Source organism: Macrobrachium rosenbergii, chromosome 26 (genome assembly GCF_040412425.1).
Source record: "Macrobrachium rosenbergii isolate ZJJX-2024 chromosome 26, ASM4041242v1, whole genome shotgun sequence".
NCBI lineage: Eukaryota > Metazoa > Arthropoda > Malacostraca > Decapoda > Palaemonidae > Macrobrachium > Macrobrachium rosenbergii.
The window spans coordinates 12,801,008-12,824,393 of NC_089766.1; the positions used below are offsets into that span (position 1 = coordinate 12,801,008).

General features: G+C 33.9%; 1 protein-coding gene across 4 annotated transcripts in view; it reads right to left on the minus strand.

Annotated features, from left to right (window-relative positions):
* The window catches only part of LOC136853053 (uncharacterized), a 524,065-nt gene that overhangs the window by 56,631 nt on the left and 444,048 nt on the right, over positions 1-23,386 (minus strand). Inside the window, exon 1 of one of the 4 annotated variants that reach the window (XM_067128281.1) lies at positions 15,373-15,602. The exons of the other annotated variants lie outside the window; for them this stretch is intronic. Coding sequence (XP_066984382.1) covers positions 15,373-15,510 — 138 coding nt within the window. The 5' untranslated portion in view covers positions 15,511-15,602. Of the gene's footprint in view, positions 1-15,372; positions 15,603-23,386 lie in introns of those variants that run through there. 4 annotated transcript variants of the gene reach the window in all.

A 23,386-nucleotide genomic window follows, 5' to 3' on the forward strand; every position in this document is an offset into this window, starting at 1 on the left:
GAGATTCAGACTGAGATTGAAATTCCTCAAAGAGAGAGAGAGAGAGAGAGAGAGAGAGAGAGAGAGAGAGAGAGAGAGAGAGAGAGAGAGCAATTTCTCTCGGAAACTGATAAGGTCGCTACATCAGGCAATGCGAAAAATAGATTTCTGGAGCACTCCACAACAGCTATTATACAAGGTTCTTTGTAAAAACTTAAAACTATTCTGAGCATATAAAGTTTATAAGTAAGTTCGTAGTTTTCAACTTATTCCCTAAGTGTCTTTGCGTGCATTTTCTGCCACATAATAACAATAATAATAATAATAATAATAATAATAATAATAATAATAATAATAATAATAATAAGCCTTTACACTAATGCATTATGTAACTACGACAGTCTATCGCTAATACACTCAATAATAATAATAATAATAATAATAATAATAATAATAATAATAATAATAATACTGCTACGAAGGTTATATTTTTTATCGTCTTACGATTCTGATACATGTAATTTCACCTTTATTTTATACAGAGATAGAGGTGACTTTTGTTTGCCAAGCATTCTTACACAAACGAAATATATTACACGATTACGATGATAAGCAAACAGAAGGATATGAGAGATCATCACACACACACACACACACATGTGTGTGTGTGTGTATTAAATATCTCATTAAAATTAAAACACCCAACTGGGAAAAACTGAAAAAAAAAAAATTAAAAAAAAAAGTCTAAACAGGACGCGACATTAAAGCAAGGTTTTAAAGAGAACCCCCAAAACATCATAAATAAAAAAAATAAAAAAATCGGGAGAAAATGACAAGCATAATATAAACCACCATAACCCTAAGGCTTCCTTTTAAGGATACAAACAAAGTTCTGTGGCCCCATAACTCTCATTAGCATTCAGTACCATTACCATAATCTTGTAAACATTAACCCGTTCTCCAGTCTCTCTCATAAACCCCCCCTGGCCCAACCTCCACGAACCTCACAAATAACCTTACACAGCAAAGTCATTGGAGTATGAATCACCAACTGTCCATATTCACGGGGAGGAGAAGCAATCAGGTTTTTGCTGCAGAGAAATTTTCTAGTCGGTAATCTGATAGGTATTTATGTATTTATAGAAAAAATAGCGTTTCACATAATTATGCATATATTTATATGTATTTATGTTTGTATATATAAATATATGTGTGTAATATATATATATATATATATATATATATATATATATATATATATATATATATATAATATATATATACATAAGTACATTTGTGCATACTAAACAATAACAAACTTTATATAAATCTCCATCGCCGTTGCATAAACTTTTATACTAAAGGCAAAACCGGTGTTTCATTTTCCTTGCAATACATCTGCCTGCACGACGCACTGACATGTATAATACACACACACACACTACTATATATATATATATATATATATATATATATATATATATATATATATATATATATATATATATATATATATATATATATATATATATATAATCTGTATATACATTTATATATGTATATATTATATATACATGTATGTGCGCGCGTTTGTATTAGGGACGTTAGAGTATAGAATTAAATATATCTCGTACAATTTAAATACATCTCAACGAATGTGATGACAGTTCCATTAAATTAATATTAATATATAAAAACCAATAGCACAAACACCGGTCGAACTAAACTGACATATATTCGCTCACCCCCAAAAAGGCAAGGGCAATCAAATGCGTAATACTTCGTTCAAAGATAATTCATATCAGTGATAACACTGATAAATTAATTGCAAAAAAATGTTATTTGACGATAAAAATTTCCAGGGGAAAACAGGGCAATGAATTCGCCTTAGGAACAGAGTCATTAAATGTATGTATGTATGTATGTGTATGGATGTATGTATATATACATATATTATACATATATATGCATACATAAATACACACACATATATGTGTGTCCCCATCTAACCCTTGACCCTAAATGTAACTGCAACCTTTATCTTCGAACTGAAACCTGAAAGCAATTATCTGTCTAATGTCAACGTCTGCCACAATGACCTTTGACCTAGCCATCACCCCTAAACTAAGGTCGTTGCAGGTAATCTGGGCACACTGACCTAGAAGAAAGATTTTCATTTTTCCAAATGTTTTAATAAAATCAAGGCACAAATTACTTTTATTCTCTTGGATAAAAAATAAATAAATAATTTTTATGAATGACTGAACTTGAGTGGTTTCAACTGAATTCCATTAAAAGAGGACAAATATACTTTACATAAGCGATTTCTCTAAATGTATAAATTAAATCAAGGCACACAAAATTACTGTATTCTATTAGATAAAAAAAAAAGGTGAAAGAATTTACTATAACCTTTCAACAGAATTACAATAAAACAGTAAGAGGGCATTTCCCAGTTCGAAATGATTTCCAAGATTTCATCAGATTACAGAATGAAAACATAAACGAAATACTTCGAAACTTGGTAAAAATCGCCTCTCAATATCCACCTTTAAACTTTTGTTTTAATACGCTGGACTTTAACACAGCACGGTCATGCTATGTTATAAAGTATTAAGTAATCACGTCACACGTGACGTAACGCCATGCTGTGACGTCATTTAATTACATTATAGAACGAATTACACTGATTTTCGGAATAAATTCATGCATCAAAATTTTAAACTTCAGAAATTATGTTATTATGCCTCTAATGTTATTCATTTTGTGTGTCAAACTATATACATATATATATATATATATATATATATATATATATATATATATATATATATATATATATATATATATATATATATATTATATATACAGTATATACATACATATATAATACATAATATGAATAGATACATTATATATATACATAAATATATATAAATATATGCACACAGTGTGTATGTGTGTGAACGAGAAAAAGCAACTCCCGAAACATTTTCTGTTCTTAAACAACGGCTCGACAAACACCATTTTATTAACGTTTCCAAACAAACTATGCGCCCATGGGCAGGTCTGCTTTAAGCTACAATCCACGCGCCTTCAGCTTCCCCAACCCTCTCCCCCGATACAGTGGGAGGGGGAATCATCCCCTGGCCTTCCCCAGTCCAAAGGCATCGCCCCAAATTCCTCCTCTCCCCCACCTCCCAAACTCATACATCCTTCCTCCTGGGGTAACAGGAACAAAGTCAATAAAGCTCATGTTAAATAGTAGAAGAAAATAATACATATACACATATATATATATATATATATATACATATACACAAATATATATATATGTATATACACAAACATATATATGTATATATACATACATACATATATATATATTATATATAATCATGAAGCTACAAATGTCGCTTAATATCAAATTCACGCTACCTCGGGAATATCTCCGATGGAGAATTATCACCGAAGGGGAATTTATAAGTGATGAATGGATTGGTACTGCCGGGTCAAGAACCCTCTACACAGGACTTATCCAGCAACTCCAGTCGACGTTACCACTGAACTATTAATAACAATATATAACATTTGAAGCATAATATTATGATTTTTATGATTAGAGTTTTGATGTATTTACGTATTCATGAGATCAGTGTAATAATAATAATAATAATAATAATAATAATAATAATAATAATAATAATAACAACAACGACAACAACAACAATAATAATCATATATATATATATATATATATATATATATATATATATATATATATATATATATATATATATATATATATATATATATATATACATACATACATACATACAGACACACACAAAATCACACACACCGACCCAAAAGTGCTCACACACACTTTCGAGAAAAAAAAAAGAAAATCTAATCCGCCAAATCGTTCACAAAAGCCTGCACAGGTCACAATGATTTATCCGAGTTATCCTCGATAATAATTAGCAATCAAACGGGACACTTGCGCCTAAATTGTCTAATGAATTCAATTAACTCAACGGACACAAATGACCATTTAGTCATGACAGACAAAAAAAAATTTACGTGATACAATATTAATTGACAAATTAATATTAATTGAAAAATTAATATTTACGTGATAAATAAGAATAAGTGAATTGAAAAATAAATGACAAATTGAAACTAAGTCACGAAGTACAATAACGGACAGAAGGGCGTCAAAAACACACACTATCATTATTTTGGGAAATTTACTTGGTCTTACGCCAGCAAGGGCTCTTGCCTTAGAGACCATCTCGTGAAACAGAGCGAAGGGCAAGGGCGGGGAAGAGAAACCAATGATTAATCAGGCGAGAAATTTCAAAGTTCGTCTGTCTAGAGAGAGAGAGAGAGAGAGAGAGAGAGAGAGAGAGAGAGAGAGAGAGATTAAAAACCACCAATCTGTATATTTTCTTCACGAGATTACAAACATCGTTTTTCCACCTAACAAAAAAATTCGTAATTCCAAAGCACCAAATTAAAAAAAATTAATAATTAATGTCAGAAGGGCGCACGCGCAAGCTTTATGGAAATCCTTACTCTGCCCAAGATTCAAAAACAAATAAAACATCACAGATACCTGACACTCATCGTTCATCACAGTCAATAATAGCCTCTTATACCGCCCATCCCCCCTCCCCACACCCCCCTACCGGCGTCAAGGGACATCCGCCCCTATAGCCATGTGCTTTAAGGATCAATGATCGACCACTTCCGCATTCGAAGCCAAGACCGTTCCCCCGCCCCCCACCTATTTTTTAAGTCTTTCCATCTCCCAGGGACCCCGAGGTACAAGGGTGATCCCCCGTAACAGGGAGAGGTTGAGGGGTTGAATTCCCTCATCTCAACCTTAATCTTTAAATGGGAATTGGAGTCATTATTAATTAAATGACTGCAATGAAAATAAAGAGAATGTTACGCTTATTACCTGACAATATTACTTCTAAATTAATCGCATACTTATTCAATATACCTGGATTTCAGTCCTCACATTACCGTTAATTTTATATTTATCCATTAAGAGACAAGACGGCACTAAATACTGAGAGATTCTACAATATTTAAAATTCCATGCATTCATACTTTCAGGAGAAATCGGCTCTCTCAAAGGAAGGAGAGAGAGAGAGAGAGAGAGAGAGAGAGAGAGAGAGAGAGAGAGAGAGAGAGACCGTTATTTCCATGATACACTGGTTATTCAGAGAGAGAGAGAGAGAGAGAGAGAGAGAGAGAGAGTGAGTTTACAGTTCGGCGGAAGAGACGCAAACTTCGAAGAGAAAATAAAATGACGAGGAGGAAGCCGGGCACAATCCCACTTCAAACACAGACCCGGCAATTGTTTACATTCCACTTTTTTTCCTTATCTCTACATTCCCTCCGGGGAATGATAATAGGGATTGCGTAGCCTCTGCAATTAGCAATTAAGAAATAAAAGGGTCTTTGATAAGAGCGTCTTGAAATAGTTGGGGGCTGTTTTATAAAAAAAAAAAAAAATATATACACACACACACACAATCTGACTAGGACCATTTCCACATTCAGACTTTTCTTGTTAAATCGTTGATGAACCGCAATGCAGTTTCGCTAGTCTCTGCAGCTTTTCCTTACCATCCCACATCACCCCTGTATTATCCGATAGCATCAGCCATTCCACGCTCCACTTATATTCTATTTTCCATCCCACAAATTTTCACCTACATCTACTGTCCTTTCTATGACTTCTTGCACAATTCCATCCGAAAATGTATGCTAAAATGAGATGAAGATGTAACACATTCTAGTCAAGCCCAATTTTTACACCAAACCAGTCACTCTCCAACAAACAACTATTCAAAATATGCTTCACTTACATTGTATAAACTTTTCATGTGTCTCGGTAACTTATCTTGATGCCACATACAGCTTTTCCCTTCTACTCTTCAGGACTCTCATATAACACTTATTCCACAAACCCTCTTCTCTCTCCCCTGGTCAATCCTTTGTCACCTGTCTTACAGTCTGCACGAGTATTCTAAATACGTGTATGAAGCAGACAGTTCATTAGTGACTCGTGTGATGTTTTCCTCTAGAGCCACCCATCCCCTCTGTGGTAAAACGGCTTAAATGCTGAAATTATATATATATATATATATATATATATATATATATATATATATATATATATATATATATATATATAGACATAGACGTACCAACACCTTTCCTTCCTACAAGAACATTCAAATTTTCTTCCTCGTTTACAGTCCTTTATTTCCATCCATTCCACGAAAATATTCAAGACAAAGGGAAAAGGGTCCTGAAACAAAGAGTAAATTACGGTATTGTGTTATTACGTAGTCGCTGTTCTGAGCTGCCTGGAACGTCGCCTCTTCTTTTATTCATTTTTTATCTGAGAGAGAGAGAGAGAGAGAGAGAGAGAGAGAGAGAGAGAGAGAGAGAGAGAGAGAGAGAGAAAATCACATACGTGTATACATGGTAGTTGAGCTGTGCGTGAATAAGAAGGCAAGAGAAGGGATAGAATATGAAGCTGTTCCACCAGGGAGTGCAGAGAAGAATGTTGCTGAGCAAATGGATCTCAGAAGAATGTTACTGAACAAATGGATCTCAGAATAAATGATACAAATGAAGATACACCTTATCAAATGATTGCAGTCCTGTTCGATGGAGCGAATCTTCTGATGTTTTTGTTGCCTGTAAATGATAAGAGGAGAGGCATAGCTGAATGATGCAACAGTGTCAAGGGTTTGAGTAAGTTTGGGAGATGATTACAAGGGTATAACGTTACTTGGTCATTATGGGAAAGTGAATGGTAGAATGTTGATGGAAAAAGTAAGGCTGACGACAAAAAATCTGTTAGGGGAGATGTGCGTAGGTTTTATTAAAGGTCTTTAAAGACACTTACAAGACAAGTTTGAAAGTACATGCATAAATGACCTTGGGGAAGGAAAATGTGGAGGGTATTGAGGATGCATAATATACAAGATAAGTTACACCAACCGTGCAGTGAAACATCTAAGAAGGAAAGTGACTAGTTTCATGTAAAAGTGGGCTTGAGACGAGGGTGTACTGTCTCAATGGCTATTCCATATATTTACGGAAGGAGAGATGCAAGAAGTCAAGAGCAAGGAAATTAGACTTAAAATTGAAAAGTTAGGGGACGAAAGAATAAGTCACAAATGGCTGCCGTTTGCAGATACTATAATGCTTGGGAACAATGAAGAGAAACTACAAAAACTAGTTAGAGTTTGACTAAACTTAAGGGGGTACATGTAATCCAGGGAGATAGCGCAAAACATTTAGTTTGATTATGGAAGAATGAAAGCAGTAGATTCACAGAGATAACAGATTAAATATCAAAAACTCTCCACTATGGAAGTGAAGTACGGAGGTTAACTGAGAATAAAGGTTTAATGGTTTAATCTCTGTGGTGAAGAGGTTATTATAGGTAAGAGGATTACCAGTGTTCTACAATGGTTTGGCCATCTGGACGATAGGTAGATGGAGTGAAAGAGGTACAGGAAAGTTAAAACTTTATAATCCATGAAATGCAAGAGGGCATGGAAGATAAACGTGAATGGCACAGCGTCTGTAAGGGGGAGAGAGGGGGGGAGAGAGGGGAGGGGCCGTGCGCTGATGACAAGACTTCTGTGTAGGCGTCTCAAGCGGTTAATCTTATGGAAGTTCCCCGCAGCGATAACTGTGTTGTTTATTTATTTGAAGTTACACTACGATAGCGGAGACGGTTTTAATGTTAACAAAAGAAAGAAAGAGCCGACATGAATGCCACTAGCTGGGGAGGTGGGAAAACGACCATGCTGAAAGAAAATGATCTACTGTGCCTCTACCGACCTGGACAGTGAATTACGGACCCGGCAGCTAGTCGAATGTGGTGGGTTTCAACCAGAGTAAAGAAGGAATATGGCTTGCAACCACACCTCTAAGACTAGATTAAAACCAAAACGTTAATAAGTTCCGTAACCACCAACTATAAAGGGGGGTGGGGAGAAAGGGGTGTGGTTGAAAAATAAGACATTATATATATATACATATATATGTGTGTGTGTGTGTACATATATTATATATACATATATACAGTATATTAATGGTTATAATTCCAAAATTATCTAGTAAAAAAGTGACTAGTCGATTATATACACACACACACACATATATATATATATATATATATATATATGTGTTATATATATTATATATTATATATATTATAATACTGTATATATATATATATATATATATATATATATATATATATATATATATAGTGTGTGTGAACTGGGCATTTAATTGCATAAGCACGTGGTTCATGACAAACATGGAAACCGGAAACAAGGAAGCAGACCAAAATATGGTACAACTTGTGTTCAGAACTGGAGATATACAACCCATGTTAAACCTCACAAAACTGATACGTTATCTGTTTAAATCCCAAAGATAAGAATGCCACTGAGATTAAGGCTTATTTAAACAAACTGACAGTACACGAAATAATAATAATAATAATAATAATAATAAGTAGTAATAATAGTAGTAGTAGTAGTAGTAGTAGTAGTAGTAGTAGAGAGAGAGAGAGAGTCCAATTAAACTAGGTTATTCTCACAACGATACCACTAATGCGGTCACTTGCTGAGTAAATGCTACAAATAACAGTACCAAATACTTAAATGAAAACCATTTACCTTTACTTGCCTGTTTTTATGTAGTAACGACATCATATAATGAATAAACTATATTATTAATGCCACAAGTGCACTAATGATCAGAGAGAGAGAGAGAGAGAGAGAGAGAGAGAGAGAGAGAGAGAGAGAGAGAGATCATATATTGAATAAACTCAATATTATGCTAATGCCACTGGTGCACTAATGATCAGAGAGAGAGAGAGAGAGAGAGAGAGAGAGAGAGAGAGAGAGAGAACAATTAAACTAGGTTACTCTCACACCGATACCACTAATGCGGTCACTTACTGAGCAAATGCTGCAAATAACAGTACCAAATACTTAAATGAAAACCATTTTCCTTTTCTTGCCTGTTTTTACGTAGTAACGACATCATATAATGAATAAACTTACTATTATTAATGACAAAGATATTAATGATCAAAGAATCATATAATGCATTATATTGCCACTGGTGCACTAACGAGAGAGAGAGAGAGAGAGAGAGAGAGAGAGAGAGAGAGAGAGAGAGAGAGAGAGAGAGAGAGAGAGTCATATAATGAATAAACTCTATTATATTAATGCCACTGGAGAACTAATGATCACAGAGAGAGAGAGAGAGAGAGAGAGAGAGAGAGAGAGAGAATCATATAATGAATAAACTCAATATTATATTAATGCCACTGGTGCACTAATGATCACAGAGAGAGAGAGAGAGAGAGAGAGAGAGAGAGAGAGAGAGAGAGAGAGAGAGAGAGAGAGAGAGATCATATAATGAATAAACTCAATATTATTGATGCCACTGGTGAACTAATGATCACAGAGAGAGAGAGAGAGAGGGATAGAGAATCATATAATGAATAAACTCAATATTATAGAATGCCAGTGGTGCACTAATGATAATGATGAGAGAGAGAGAGAGAGAGAGAGAGAGAGAGAGAGAGAGAGAGAGAGAGAGAGAGAGAGAGTCATATAATGAATAAACTCAATATTATATTAATGCCAGTGGTGCACTAATGATGAGAGAGAGAGAGAGAGAGAGAGAGAGAGAGAGAGAGAGAGAGAGAGAGAGAGAGAGAGAGGGGGGGGTCCAATAGTCAAGGTTCTCTCTTTTTTTTTATTATCGAAATATATCATTACCCTTACTGAAGGCCATTACCAATTAGGAATGCGCGTAAATACCCGCTCATGACACAGCTCTCCTAATCAGGACCTTTTGATCCTAAAAAGGGTTAGCTTAATCTGGCTGTGCTATGAATATCTGGCAATTGCAGTCAAGGTATTCTTTAAGAGGATTTAACTGATGCCACTTACTAATACATGGCAAGGTTGGATTAATAAATATAAATATATATATATATATATATATATATATATATATATATATATATATATATATATATATATGTGTGTGTGTGTGTGTGTGTGTGTGTATATATATATATATATATATATATATATATATATATATATATATATATATATATATATATATATATATATATATATATATATATATATATATATATATATATAGACATAGACATAGACTTATCTGTGAACAAGAGTAATAATTATTCAGGTACATTACACTCGCATACACCTAAAAATAAACTCAGGTCGACAGACTGTCCTTTGTACCAAATGTAATAAAACATTTCTATTCCCGTCTGATACGTACCCCTGCATATCAGACACACACACTCATCTATAAATAGACACAGATACAAAAATAACATAATTACCCCAACACTAGCTTCGCGAATGTAACAAATGCCACGAGAGAGAGAGAGAGAGAGAGAGAGAGAGAGAGAGAGAGAGAGAGAGAGAGAGAGAGAGAGAGAGAGAGAGAGATTTAATTAGAAAGGCTTTCCGTTTCCAAAGCAGCGCTAACCTTCTCCGTCTAAAACAGAAATCTCTTAGGTGGCGTAAACAGCAAATTTATGTACTGTATATCATGTTTATAGGTCAACCTTTTTTTCATTTGACTTTATACCTTCACATTCCAGCATCTACATAAATACAAAGGCTTTCAGCTACAAAATTTCTAAAACAGGGTATGGGGAGGTTACGTGACTAAGAGAGAGAGAGAGAGAGAGAGAGAGAGAGAGAGAGAGAGAGAGAGAGAGAGAGAGAGAGAGAGAGAGAGACTGCGTTCGACCTGACATAGGCAGCCATTTATCTACTTGGTTATTCGACTACGGTGGATAGCAGTTAGAGAACCACCATGTTAACACCCTCTAAGTAGGAAAAGGAATATGGCGGACGAACAATATATACATACACACACGACTGTACCTGATTTATTATAATCCGCGCAAATTTTAATGTATAACCTATTCCATTTTAATCTACATCCTCACGCTGAAAAGCTTTCCTCTTCAATGAACTGGACTAGGCTTTCATCTCATTATGAAAGAAGCCTTCATGGCCTTGAGAAGTCAAAGAAAAATATTCTGGCAAATTCTCGCTTGATTCTCACTAAGGATGAAAAACAGAACAAAGGACTGGTCCCAGGATGTAGACAGATCCTCTCCCGCAAAGCTGTACACTGTCCTAGATTCCCAGGACCCGCGGAATCCGAAACTACATGATTTCGTGTATGTCCTTGGGGAGAAGATCGTCCGCCTACACCCCCTCCCCCGCCCCAACTGCTCCCGAGGGCGTGAGAGACGGCAAACCGACCTCCTCTTCCAAATAGGATTGAATTCAGATTTGTCTGATCATTATTATGAAAGGGAAAAATCCTTTGCGCTTAGCGCAAAAAATGAGACGAAGCTTCTTCGGCGCAATCAAATTTCCTGTACAGCTGCTACAGCGTACAATCAAGGCCACCAAAAATAGATCTATCTTTCGGTGATCTCGGTATAATGCTGTATGAGCCGTTGTCCATGAAATTTTAATCACGGCCCAGTGGTGGACTATCCTATATCGTTGCCAAAAATACGATTATGGCTAACTTCAACCTTAAATAGAATAAAAACTACTGAGGCTAGAGGGCTGCAATTTGCTATGTTTGATGACTGGAGGATGGATGATCAACACCAATTTGCAGCCCTCTAGCCTCTATAGTTTTTAAGATCTGAGGGCCGACAGAACAAAGTGCGGACAGAAAAGGTGCGGATGGACAAAGCGCAATAGTTTTCATTTACAGAAAAACACCAAGGCGAAAAAGATCCACTGAAAATTGGTCTTGATATCACTACCTGAGCGCCAAGACCCTTAGCCCCATAATCCCATCATCCGCCTGAAATGCAAGCCTCACGAAAAAATGATGAGAAAAACGAAGGAATAAAATTTTACGAATTAGTTATAGATTCAAGGGCAACCTTTCTTCCGTACAAAGTTCAAGAAAAATCCGGTCCTCACCACAACGTCCTGAAACATGACCATACGAATGGATCCCGAGGCCCACGAAATAACACTTTACTCGAAAATTCGTGGCTGAGCCTAACTCAAAACTGATTGTGACAGGAAAAAAAAAAAAGTTCTGGGCTTCAAGGGCGACTTTCTTCTGAAGACATTCGGCCAAAGTGCCCCGACCCATTTACTAGTTCGGAACCTAAACTCCGTGAAAATATTGAGGATCGTTCTTACAAACTGACAAATATATAAAGGAAACGGACGAAATAATGGAATAACTTCTGCATGTTATCCCAAATAAATAAATAAAAGTAATACAAACATGCTAATAAATAAAATTAATTAATAAATAAATATACAAACAACACAAATCCTCCCACCTACACAAAAGTACAAAACACAATAGATAAAAGAAACATAAATAAACACACAATCCTTTTACGGAAGCGATTCCCCGCCCCCCCAAGACATCTCCCCATTCGGATCATCAGTCAACCCTTCGAAGAATAATGCATGCATGCATGAATAACGGGCATGAATAACTGATCAATTACATACATCCCACACAAAGGAGGGGGCTGTCACTCAAAAGTAAGACGCTGCATTTTTTCCATTTTCGTTTTATGGCTTCCCTTGTAATTTATTCGTCTTTCTTTGAACGTTTCATTCCGTATTTGTCACGGGAATCTTCCTTCTGAAATGAAATTATTATTATTATTATTATTATTATTATTATTATTATTATTATTACTGGAGAAAAGTAACGATATCTTTGCTTGGAATCATTTATCAATTATTTGTTCTATGACATAAAATTTCATTGTAAGCCAGTCTTAGGGAGAAACATAAAATTCTCTCTCTCTCTCTCTCTCTCTCTCTCTCTCTATAATTTTACAAGTATTAATTACACTGTGATTAACCAAAGAGAAAATATAAGAAGGAGAACCTTAAGAGAAGGGAAGATTTCAAAATAATTTTCTGGTATTCAAACGATTATGAGAGAGAGAGAGAGAGAGAGAGAGAGAGAGAGAGAGAGAGAGAGAGAGAGAGAGAGAGAGAGAGAGAGAGACTCAAACAAACAAACAAATGCCGTCGATCAAATAATTCAGAATAGGTTTTTTCCTTTCATGAAATGTGAAGGCACCAACGCCTACCAATCAAGACAGCCACTTCCTACAAAAGGGGTTTTGTAAGCGCCATTTACAAATCTCGATCAATCAACAGATCTACAAAAGAGCATTTGTTCTCCCCCAATTATTCCGTAAACAAAGCCCACTTTGTTTTGGTGTTCAACTTGTTTATGGCAATCGGGATAGCCAGCCATTTATATCTGCAATTAATGAAAGGAAAAAATATGGAAATATATAACAAAAGGTGGAGTTGCTAGTTTAGGTTAATGCGTACAATAAGCGGTTAAAATATGGGTTAAAATATGGGTAAAAATATGAGCGGTTGAAATACGGATAAAAATATGAGCGGTTAAAAAAAGGGGTAAAAAATACTGACGGTTCAAAAATGGGTAAAATTATAGACGGATAAAAAATGGGTAAAAATGTGTACGGATAAAAAATGGGTAAAAATGTGTACGGATAAAATACGGGTAAACATATGAACGGTTAAAAAAATGGGTAAAAATATGAACGGTTAAAAAATGGGTAAAAATATGAACGGTTAAAAAAATGGGCAAAAACATGAAAGGTTTAAAAATGGGTAAAAATATGAACGGTTAAAAAATGGGTAAAAATATGAACGGTCAAAAGTGGGTAAAAAATGTGGACGGTTACAAAATGGGTAAAAATATGGACAGTTAAAAAAATGGGTAAAAATATGAACAGTTAAAAGGTGGGTAAAAATGTGGACGGTTACAAAATGGGTAAAATTATGGACGTTAAAAAAAATGGGTAAAAATATGGACCGTTAAAAAATGGGTAAAAATGTGAACGGTTAAAAAAATGGGTAAAAATATGGGCAGTTAAAAAAGTGGGTAAAAATATGGGCAGTTAAAACATTGGTGGGCATTCCCGATGGTTTGAATTAAGAAGTAAGTAATAATATACTAATCTGACATATTAAATAGTTTTTCTTTTGAATTTTCTTTTTAAGTTTCATCGCTACGTTGAAAGTAGATCTGACTATAACTAAGAGACCAATATATTATACTGCTATTACCTTATTTCATATAAATTGTTAGAGAGAGAGAGAGAGAGAGAGAGAGAGAGAGAGAGAGAGAGAGAGAGAGAGAGAGAGAGAGAGAGAGCAGGCACATCATTATCGAAGTCATGCTTATCAGATATGATATCAGATGAGCCGTGAATACGAGACGCAAAAAAAAAAGAAAATAGGAAAAGAGTGGTTTACAATGACACATTGACCTAATAAAGGACTGGCTGGCGTTTGTGTGCATATTTACCTATGACTTGACATGTTCTATGTATTCAATATTTATTTTAATACTGGAATTCTGCATTATGAGCGTTATAAACCAAGACGCAATGTCTACATAAATATAAGAGACTCGACAAGTGCATTAAAATATCTTAAACTTTAATGATCCGTTGAGTATTATTGACGAAAAATATTAGACAGATTAAAAAATCATATATATATATATATATATATATATATATATATATATATATATATATATATATATATATATATATATACAAACATATACCAGCAACGAATATTAGTAATTTTATAATGTACTCCTTTGTTCATAAAGAAAACCCTGCTTTTTTTTTTCTTGTGCTTTCACTTACACGAATCTCCCAATCATCTAAAGCCTCCCTTCTCATAGTTCCCATCCAAATAAACCTGGGTTTCCCACTTCTAAATATTGCGATATCAATTTACTTATTATTACAAATAATATTTCGAGATTGTTGCAAATGCTACTGCTGTTGTTTTTTGCCAACGTCGTATTAAAAAAAATCAGCACGTGCATACATACATTTGTGTTGCTTATAAAAACAAGTCTGTATATTACCATGAATTCTACATTTATTACTATAATCTCTCTCTCTCTCTCTCTCTCTCTCTCTCTCTCTCTCTTCTCTCTCTCTCTCTCTCTCTTACACAGACACAACACACACACTTTATTACCAAATTTATAGACATATACAAATGAATAATTACAGTACAAAATCCACTAATTTCAATATGCAAAGTGTTAACATAATTTCAAGAAAAACATCAACAACAATACACACTATCAACATAAGTCCAATCTACTTGAAAATCTTAATAAACAAGATACGAAGCACCAAAAAAAGAAAAAGTTAATAAACATCTCGGTCCGGAAGAGATTACTTTATCTTACCTCGATAAGAAAGGCCAGCTCCTTTTCCCAAGAGTCCATTGTTAAAGGAGCGATTATATTTAAATGTGACGCAAGAAAAATGCCTCCTTTTTTTTTTTCTTCTTTCGCTGAACAATTACACTGGCTGTTCTTTTCCATAAACAGGAAGCTCCAAGCTATTGCACTGCATGTTTGTTACTGGCACTCACAGATTTCATTATAAACAGGTCAATCTGATGGCGCTGTGTTTCACGTCTGTCTTCAAGATGCCTTGATTTGTTATACGCAGACCCAGCGATGCTTATTCACAAATGTAATAAAGACTATGTTCCTGTGTCTTCGTAACTCTGTGAACAAGAACACTATCGTCATGAATACACAACTTTTCTTTGTTTGAAGCAGTTCAGTTCACTTTGGGTTTCAAACAACAGTTTGCACAAGTATATACTCTCAAGCAGTAAAAACAAAAGTCCATCAGCATACAAAATTATTTTATTTCCTTTGTACGAGCAATCTTATTCCCCTTAGACCTTAGCCGCTTTGTGATTTTTAAAAAAATTTTTCGAAGCTTATTTTTTCGAGGCTGTAAATCGGTAACGAAACACTTTACAAACAGAGCAAATGTCAACTATACGGGCAAATTAAAGAAAATTACATTATAAAAAGTACAAAAGTAAATTCCTTCCTTGAGTAAAACCGTTTTATTCCTGACGGATCTACGTTCGTTATTTGCTCATTTGCAGTTTCACTTTCGAGTAGTTCTGTACCAACAACAAAACTGTCTAATACTACTTTGCTGTAACCAGTCTCACTCCTCTCGGATCTAGGTCACATGGTTTGCAATTCTCTGAACAACACAGTGAACTTACATTGTTTGCATTAGTATCTATTTTTTTATTGTATGTAATTCCGTAAACAACCAAATTGAAAATATTTACGCCAACAGGCGCACAACCTAAAAGCTGGCTATAAACAAACATTATTCCTCTCGGATCTTAAGCCAACTACTTTAGTATTTCGCTCAAGGCGCCGTGAATCAGAATGTACACAAACCTAGTTACTCGCGTCATTGACTACACAGGGCTATCAATGCAATTTCTCTTGGAAAGAAACTTTTCGTTACCGAGTTGCTGTCAATAGATAACTGTCCAAATTATCTTGTTTGCTGAACTTATAGGAATTACCGTTAGTTAAATTGTCTGAATCACGAGACGTCTGGGATTACTTGGATATCGCATGCCACTTGAAACACGGAACCAATCAAGAATCATTTGAACATGATTGGAACTTCGCCAAGTTAGGAAAATTGTGGAACTTATCGTGCGCCAATCAAATTAAGGGGCCAATAAGTTATTACCTAAACTGAGAGTTAACGAAAATTAAAACGTACTTAGGAAAAAGCTATGCGTAATGTTTAAGCTTTATTTTGACTTAGCCGGAATATCTGTGTTCATGTAAAACCAATATAATATATATATATATATATATATATATATATATATATATATATATATATATATATATATATATATATACACAGTATATATACATATAAATTCATGTATTCTCGAGTAAACCGTGGCACATACGAATCAATTTTCACATTGACAATAACTATTGTCGTCACACTAATGAGACCTTTAAATAAGCAGTAGAGCATTTTGAAAGCAAATCATTCAAGCTATTCATTTAGAAGGGGACTTACTTCATAAGTACATTTCCGCAAAAATAAATGATGGAACTTAGATTAACACTGGGCACTCATTTAAACATCACACACAAGAAAACCCATTACGAAACTCACAGAATAATAAACTCATTATTCAAGGAATGATAACCTTATCAAATACATGGAAATACAAACTGGAATTTACACGATTGATCATATTAATAATAACCATGACGGAACACTATGAAAAATAGACACCTGTTCACATATTTATTTACATAATTTTCTCGTCACTAATCATAATGTGCACGACAAAAGTATACACTTATTCACTTGTATCTAAACACTAATGATAACCATTATGACATACGACGTAAAACCAAACATATCACACGTAGATACGCATGAATGAAAAAAAAAACCTGTCCACCGGTATCAAACAAACTAGCGCATCCATCAGTACAAACACTGAAACTGGGTTCAAATCCAAACACGGCCGCAAAAACTTTCAAACGGAAAAATCACCCAGAATCACAAACCCGCAATGACATGTTTACAACATCAAGTCAAGTAGAATACTAACTAGGGTGTTTGGCCCGATATCGTATCTACACAACTATACATCAAAATGATTACAGAGACCCCGCCCCCCTTCCCCCCAAAATCTCTATCTCATTTCTAATCAGATATGCTTATCTTATCGTGATTATACTTTCTGATGTCGACAATATAATGGCATGTTCGGTTATGGTATGTTCTGAATAGTTACCTGGAATTGATCTTGGTAACTCACGTATTACAAATTATTATTTTAAATCTCTCTCTCTCTCTCAAATGACTATGCGTACCTATAACCTAACCTTAAAATACACAAAAAGTATATGTATGAAAAAAATTTATCGTCAGTATGAAACGCTTATTTTCCAAACCAAGTATTTTTTGCCAATAAATGTAACTATAATTTTTCATATGACAGGCGATCTACCGGGCACAAGGATATAACTGTCAGGTGGAGATATGCTGATTAAACATACATTTTTTTTGTACGTGTTAAAAACAAGATTAAAAACAAAACAATTCTGTGTGTTGATATGAGATTGTTATACAACTGTTCAAAAACACCTAATAATAATAATAATAATAATAATAATAATAATAATAATAATAATAATAATAATAATAATAATAACAACAATTCCACGTAAAACAAACATCTCCTTGTAAGCTGATGAGACTGTTATACAAATGTTCAAAAACACCTAATAATAATAATAATAATAATAATAATAATAATAATAATAATAATAATAATAATAATAATAATAATTCCACGTAAAACAAACATCCCCTTGTAATCTCAAAAACAGTTACAATGCACGTTCGCAAACATTACAGTTATGCATTATTTAATCCTAATAAATAAGTCATGACACATTCACATTCTATTTATAGATATCATACGAAGAGAATGAATAAATATTTAAAGAGCTCTATTTAGGTATGTGTATCTCCTCTCTCTCTCTCTCTCTCTCTCTCTCTCTCTCTCTCTCTCTCTCTCTCTCTCTCTCTCTCTCTCATATTACGCGTTTCGTCAATCTCCATTCAAATAAACTTGGTTTCCATTTTATTTCCTATGATCACTATACAGTACACAATACCTATGACAATGTGCTGAGAGAGAGAGAGAGAGAGAGAGAGAGAGAGAGAGAGAGAGAGAGAGAGAGAGAGAGAGAGAGAGAGAGAAAATATTGTTAGTACTGAAAGCAGTAACGCCTCAGTATTACGGCCAATTGCTGGCCACTACACTCTACAGAACTACACAGAAAGGTATTAGCTCCTACCAAGAATTTCAAAAGATTTTTGCTTTACAGATTTGCATATCTACGTACTGTCCAGTGTACTAAACACACGTGTATGTATGTATATATACTGCATAACTGCATATCTACGTACTGTCCATTGTACTAAACACACGTGTGTGTATGTGTGTATGTATGTATGTATATGTATGTATGTATGTATATATATATATATATATATATATATATATATATATATATATATATATATATATTTAGACAGACATTATTATTATTACTCGTAAGATGAACCCTATTTATATAGAACAAACCCACTGGAGCCATTGACTTGAAATTCTAGCTTCCAAGGAAGTAACCGAAAGTAATAGGAAATACAGAAAGAAGAGATCAGTTATTAGAAATGAAAAAAATAAATACATAAATATATAGATAAAAACTTAAGTAAATTATAAAATACAAGGAGAATAGCTTTAGGGTAGTAATGCAATGTAATAGATATAATAAATATGTAAAGACCATAAAATTAATTAAAAGAAAAAACAGAAGAATACTTCTATAACCTTTACATTAAAACATTAAAGTAAAAGCGAGAAACGAAAAATAAATAAATAAATGAAAAAAAATAAATAAATAAAAATAGTGACCTACAAAAACAATAATCATACTTCTGCTATTCATGCCATATTAAACGAAGCTGAGACCCTCCCCCTACCAATGAAATTATAATAAATAAACGTGACTTCACTCAAAATGTTTGTTCTCATCAAGGACCAGTCACCTGTGTGTACAGGTGTAGCGTTTATGTAAGCATGACAGGCAATAATATTTAAATAATATTCAAATAATATTCGGTATATTTTTATGGGTGCAATGCAGGGGAAAGGCAACTGTAAACACTCGACAGAAATATTCTGTCAATAAGAAATAAAAATTTGTGTATAAATTGATGTAAAAAAATTTGGAACGTCAAAACCAAGAAAATAAATTAGAAATTTGGAAAACTGCAAAAGAGGAAAATCCTTGGAAATATGGAACTGCAAAACACTAAGCCAAATTTTTATTATAAAAAACGTACCATTTCTTTCTTTCTTCCTTTCTCGCGAACGTGAGAATTATATTCCAGACCGTACAAGCAATTACCATTGACGAGCCCTTGAACGTTTGTGCCAATAACACTTATATACTTGAAGAGAGAGAGAGAGAGAGAGAGAGAGAGAGAGAGAGAGAGAGAGAGAGAGAGAGAGAGAGAGAGAGAGAGAGAGAGAATATCAATACTAAAATCAATCATTATCTTAGTTATCTGAAAAGCAAAAAAAATTTTTTCCAAAAACCTAACGTAAGAATTTAAAAATTATCTCAATGCTACATAACCTTAGTATTTAATCAGCATTTGATACATATTTTAATCATGATTTAATTGTGTAAGCATAATTTTCGATACAAATTTCAATGTAAACCAAATTCTAAATCCGTAATATTTTCACCCAATTCACACATTAGAATATTCTCATTTAATTCTGAATGCGTTTTTATAATAAACACAAATGTTCATTATACATGTTTATGATTCAAAAAACAAAACACAAATGTTCATTATACATGTTTATGATGAATAAAGTATGATTCAAAACGAAGCACTATAACTACAAATAACACGTAAATATTTCTGAGCAAGCGAAATAAATACTAGGACACAAGTTCAACAGGATTCAATCAATCAATCAGTGAAAGTGGTGCCAACACAATCCCAAAAGAGTAATTGAAAACAAGCACAACAAAAGCAAAACAAGCAAAATTAGGACACTAAATAGTTGGAATGACGCACAACAGTAACCAGGAAAATTAATGAAACGAATGAATGGAACGAATGAGCCCACAGTCCTGGCCCTGACCCACTTCTTGAGGTGAGTTTCATATTCAATAATAACACACACCCGAGCGATGCTGGCATTTGTTATTTTTCCTTCAAGAACAGAGAATGCATTTCAATCTTCGTAGACGAGCCATGACTATGGAGATGCACAACAAAGTAAAAATGCATAAACTGTAAAAGTGTATAATTATACAATACCTCATTTACGACGAAGAGGCTTCCTCGTATTTCTTGCAGGAATAAACTTTAAAAGGCACTCATACTACGCAGTAAGTGTATAATGCACACGTGTGTACAATACTTTAATTGAGACGATTTTTTTTTTTTTGCTTTACAAAGCTTCGCCTACGGGGAAACTGTATTTCAAGTTTCACCTTGACATATAATCTGTATGAGTGATACACTCCGACGGTGAGATTTCTAATAGTAAATGCTAGATCATCATCCCTTTAACCACTGATTAGTACAGATTACCAAGGCTTCATAAGGTAATATAAAATCTTGAGTCAAAAAGCAATTATGCAAGAAGCCTTATCTAGTTAGATGTCGATTATGTACGCTTCACTAATAAAAAAATTCGAATATTTTTAATATCCAACTAATAAAAAAATCGAATATTTTCAATACACTTTCACCCCAAATAATCGAATATTTTTAATAAACTTTCCAAAAAAATCGAATATTTTTAATGAACTTTACAATTAAAAAATCGAATATTTTCAATACAATTTACTAATAAAAAATCGAGTATCTTTAATACACATCACTAACAAAAAACCTCGAATATTTATAATACACTTTACTAATTAAAAAAGATTCGATTGTTCGATTACATTTTACCAATAAAAAATCCGAACATTTTTAATATACTTTACTAATAAAAATATCGAATATTTTTAATATACTTTACTAATAAAAATATCGAATATTTTTATTACACTTTCCTACAACAAAACTAGATTACTTCTAATACAATTTACTAATAAAAGAATTCGAATATTTTTAATACAATTTACTAAAAATAAAATAAATACTTTTAATAATCTCAATTTGTAAAAGTGTTGGGTAACAATGAATCTCGGCTTTCTCCGTCTCCTTTAAAAAGAATTGCTTAACCATTCCGCCCAAAAAGTGTGGGTCTCGTCTGTAGCCAACGCTTTCTGGCCCTAAAAACGTCACTGGCACAGAGGCAATAAAATTGCAATGATTGACTGAAATCGTATCCACTTTGACCCTATCGTAATTTACTCAAACTAGGTTAGAATGATTTGGACTAAGGACTGCTCCCTTATATTACTGACAACATTAAAGAGAAAACTAACTTAGTCCCAGTATATGAGAGAGAGAGAGAGAGAGAGAGAGAGAGAGAGAGAGAGAGAGAGAGAGAGAGAGAGAGAGCAAATATCCATAAGTGCATTTCTTTAACATTACAATATGATATAATACCTAGAACGTAACTAAGTTTGAACCCAATTTAAATTGAAAAACAAAGTAGGTTATGACTAAATACAACCACGGACAAATATTCATGTTCCATTAAGGCCAATCACCCAAGAAAGAATAAAAAAATATATACATACTGTATATATATAGCCTATACATATAATATATACACAGAGAAGGATTTTAGTAACACCGAATGATAACTACGGTACTACACCAACTGACCAGCAGTTATAAAGAGTTGGGTCGGTCCTAACCGAACAAAACCTCCCATGCCATAACCCCGCATCCACCTTGCCCACATCCCCCTCACCTAACCCCCGCCCTCCAACCTCTCGCAACCCATGTCCACAGAAGTCATTTAAAGTAACGGTCAGCGGGGAGCCAAAGACGACCGCCTCTGATTCCCTGGAGGAACTGAACATACATAAGCATCTACACTTTATGGCGCTCTCTCTCTCTCTCTCTCTCTCTCTCTCTCTCTCTCTCAGCGAAGCTATAATCCCGTCTTTCTCCTTCTCTGATCGATGATACACGCAACACATTTACAATGGCAGATTTTTTTTCACCACCTCTATGAAAATGTCCAATTTTTTTTTTTTTTTTTACTTTCAGGGAAACAATTAACAAAATTCATAGAAAATTAAAAAGACGTGAAAACAACACAATGACAAAATGTAAATGAATACAATCTTCAAATTAAGCGTAATTTATTTTTTTATTAAAGGCGTCAGAAAGCCTCAATTGAGATACAGTACTTTTAATATTTACCTATACAAAAGAAAATAAGCTTCTTTCCCATAATTAAAATTTATTATCAATTCAACGAAGTTCAATCGGACGTTTCAAATAGGTTTCGTTATTACGTGTCATCAATTATTTTACTTAATAATACTTTAAAACCGATAGAAAATGAAATATGAAGTAAATTATAGTGTCTATATATGTTAAAAAATACAGGAAAGAACAAACTTTGCATATCTGACCCGTTCACACTTTGTGGAGAAGCAAACTACAACATTACACCTTCAAGAACAGAAAGAATGTGAAAATACACCAAACATTCAGTCCTGAGTGATGTGAACCTTACACTAAACGTTTAGTCCTAAGTGGTGTGAATCTTACACCAAACGTTTAGTCCTAAGTGGTGCGAATCTTACACCAAACGTTTAGTCCTAAGTGATGTGAATCTTACACTAAACGTTTAGTCCTAAGTGGTGTGAATCTTAC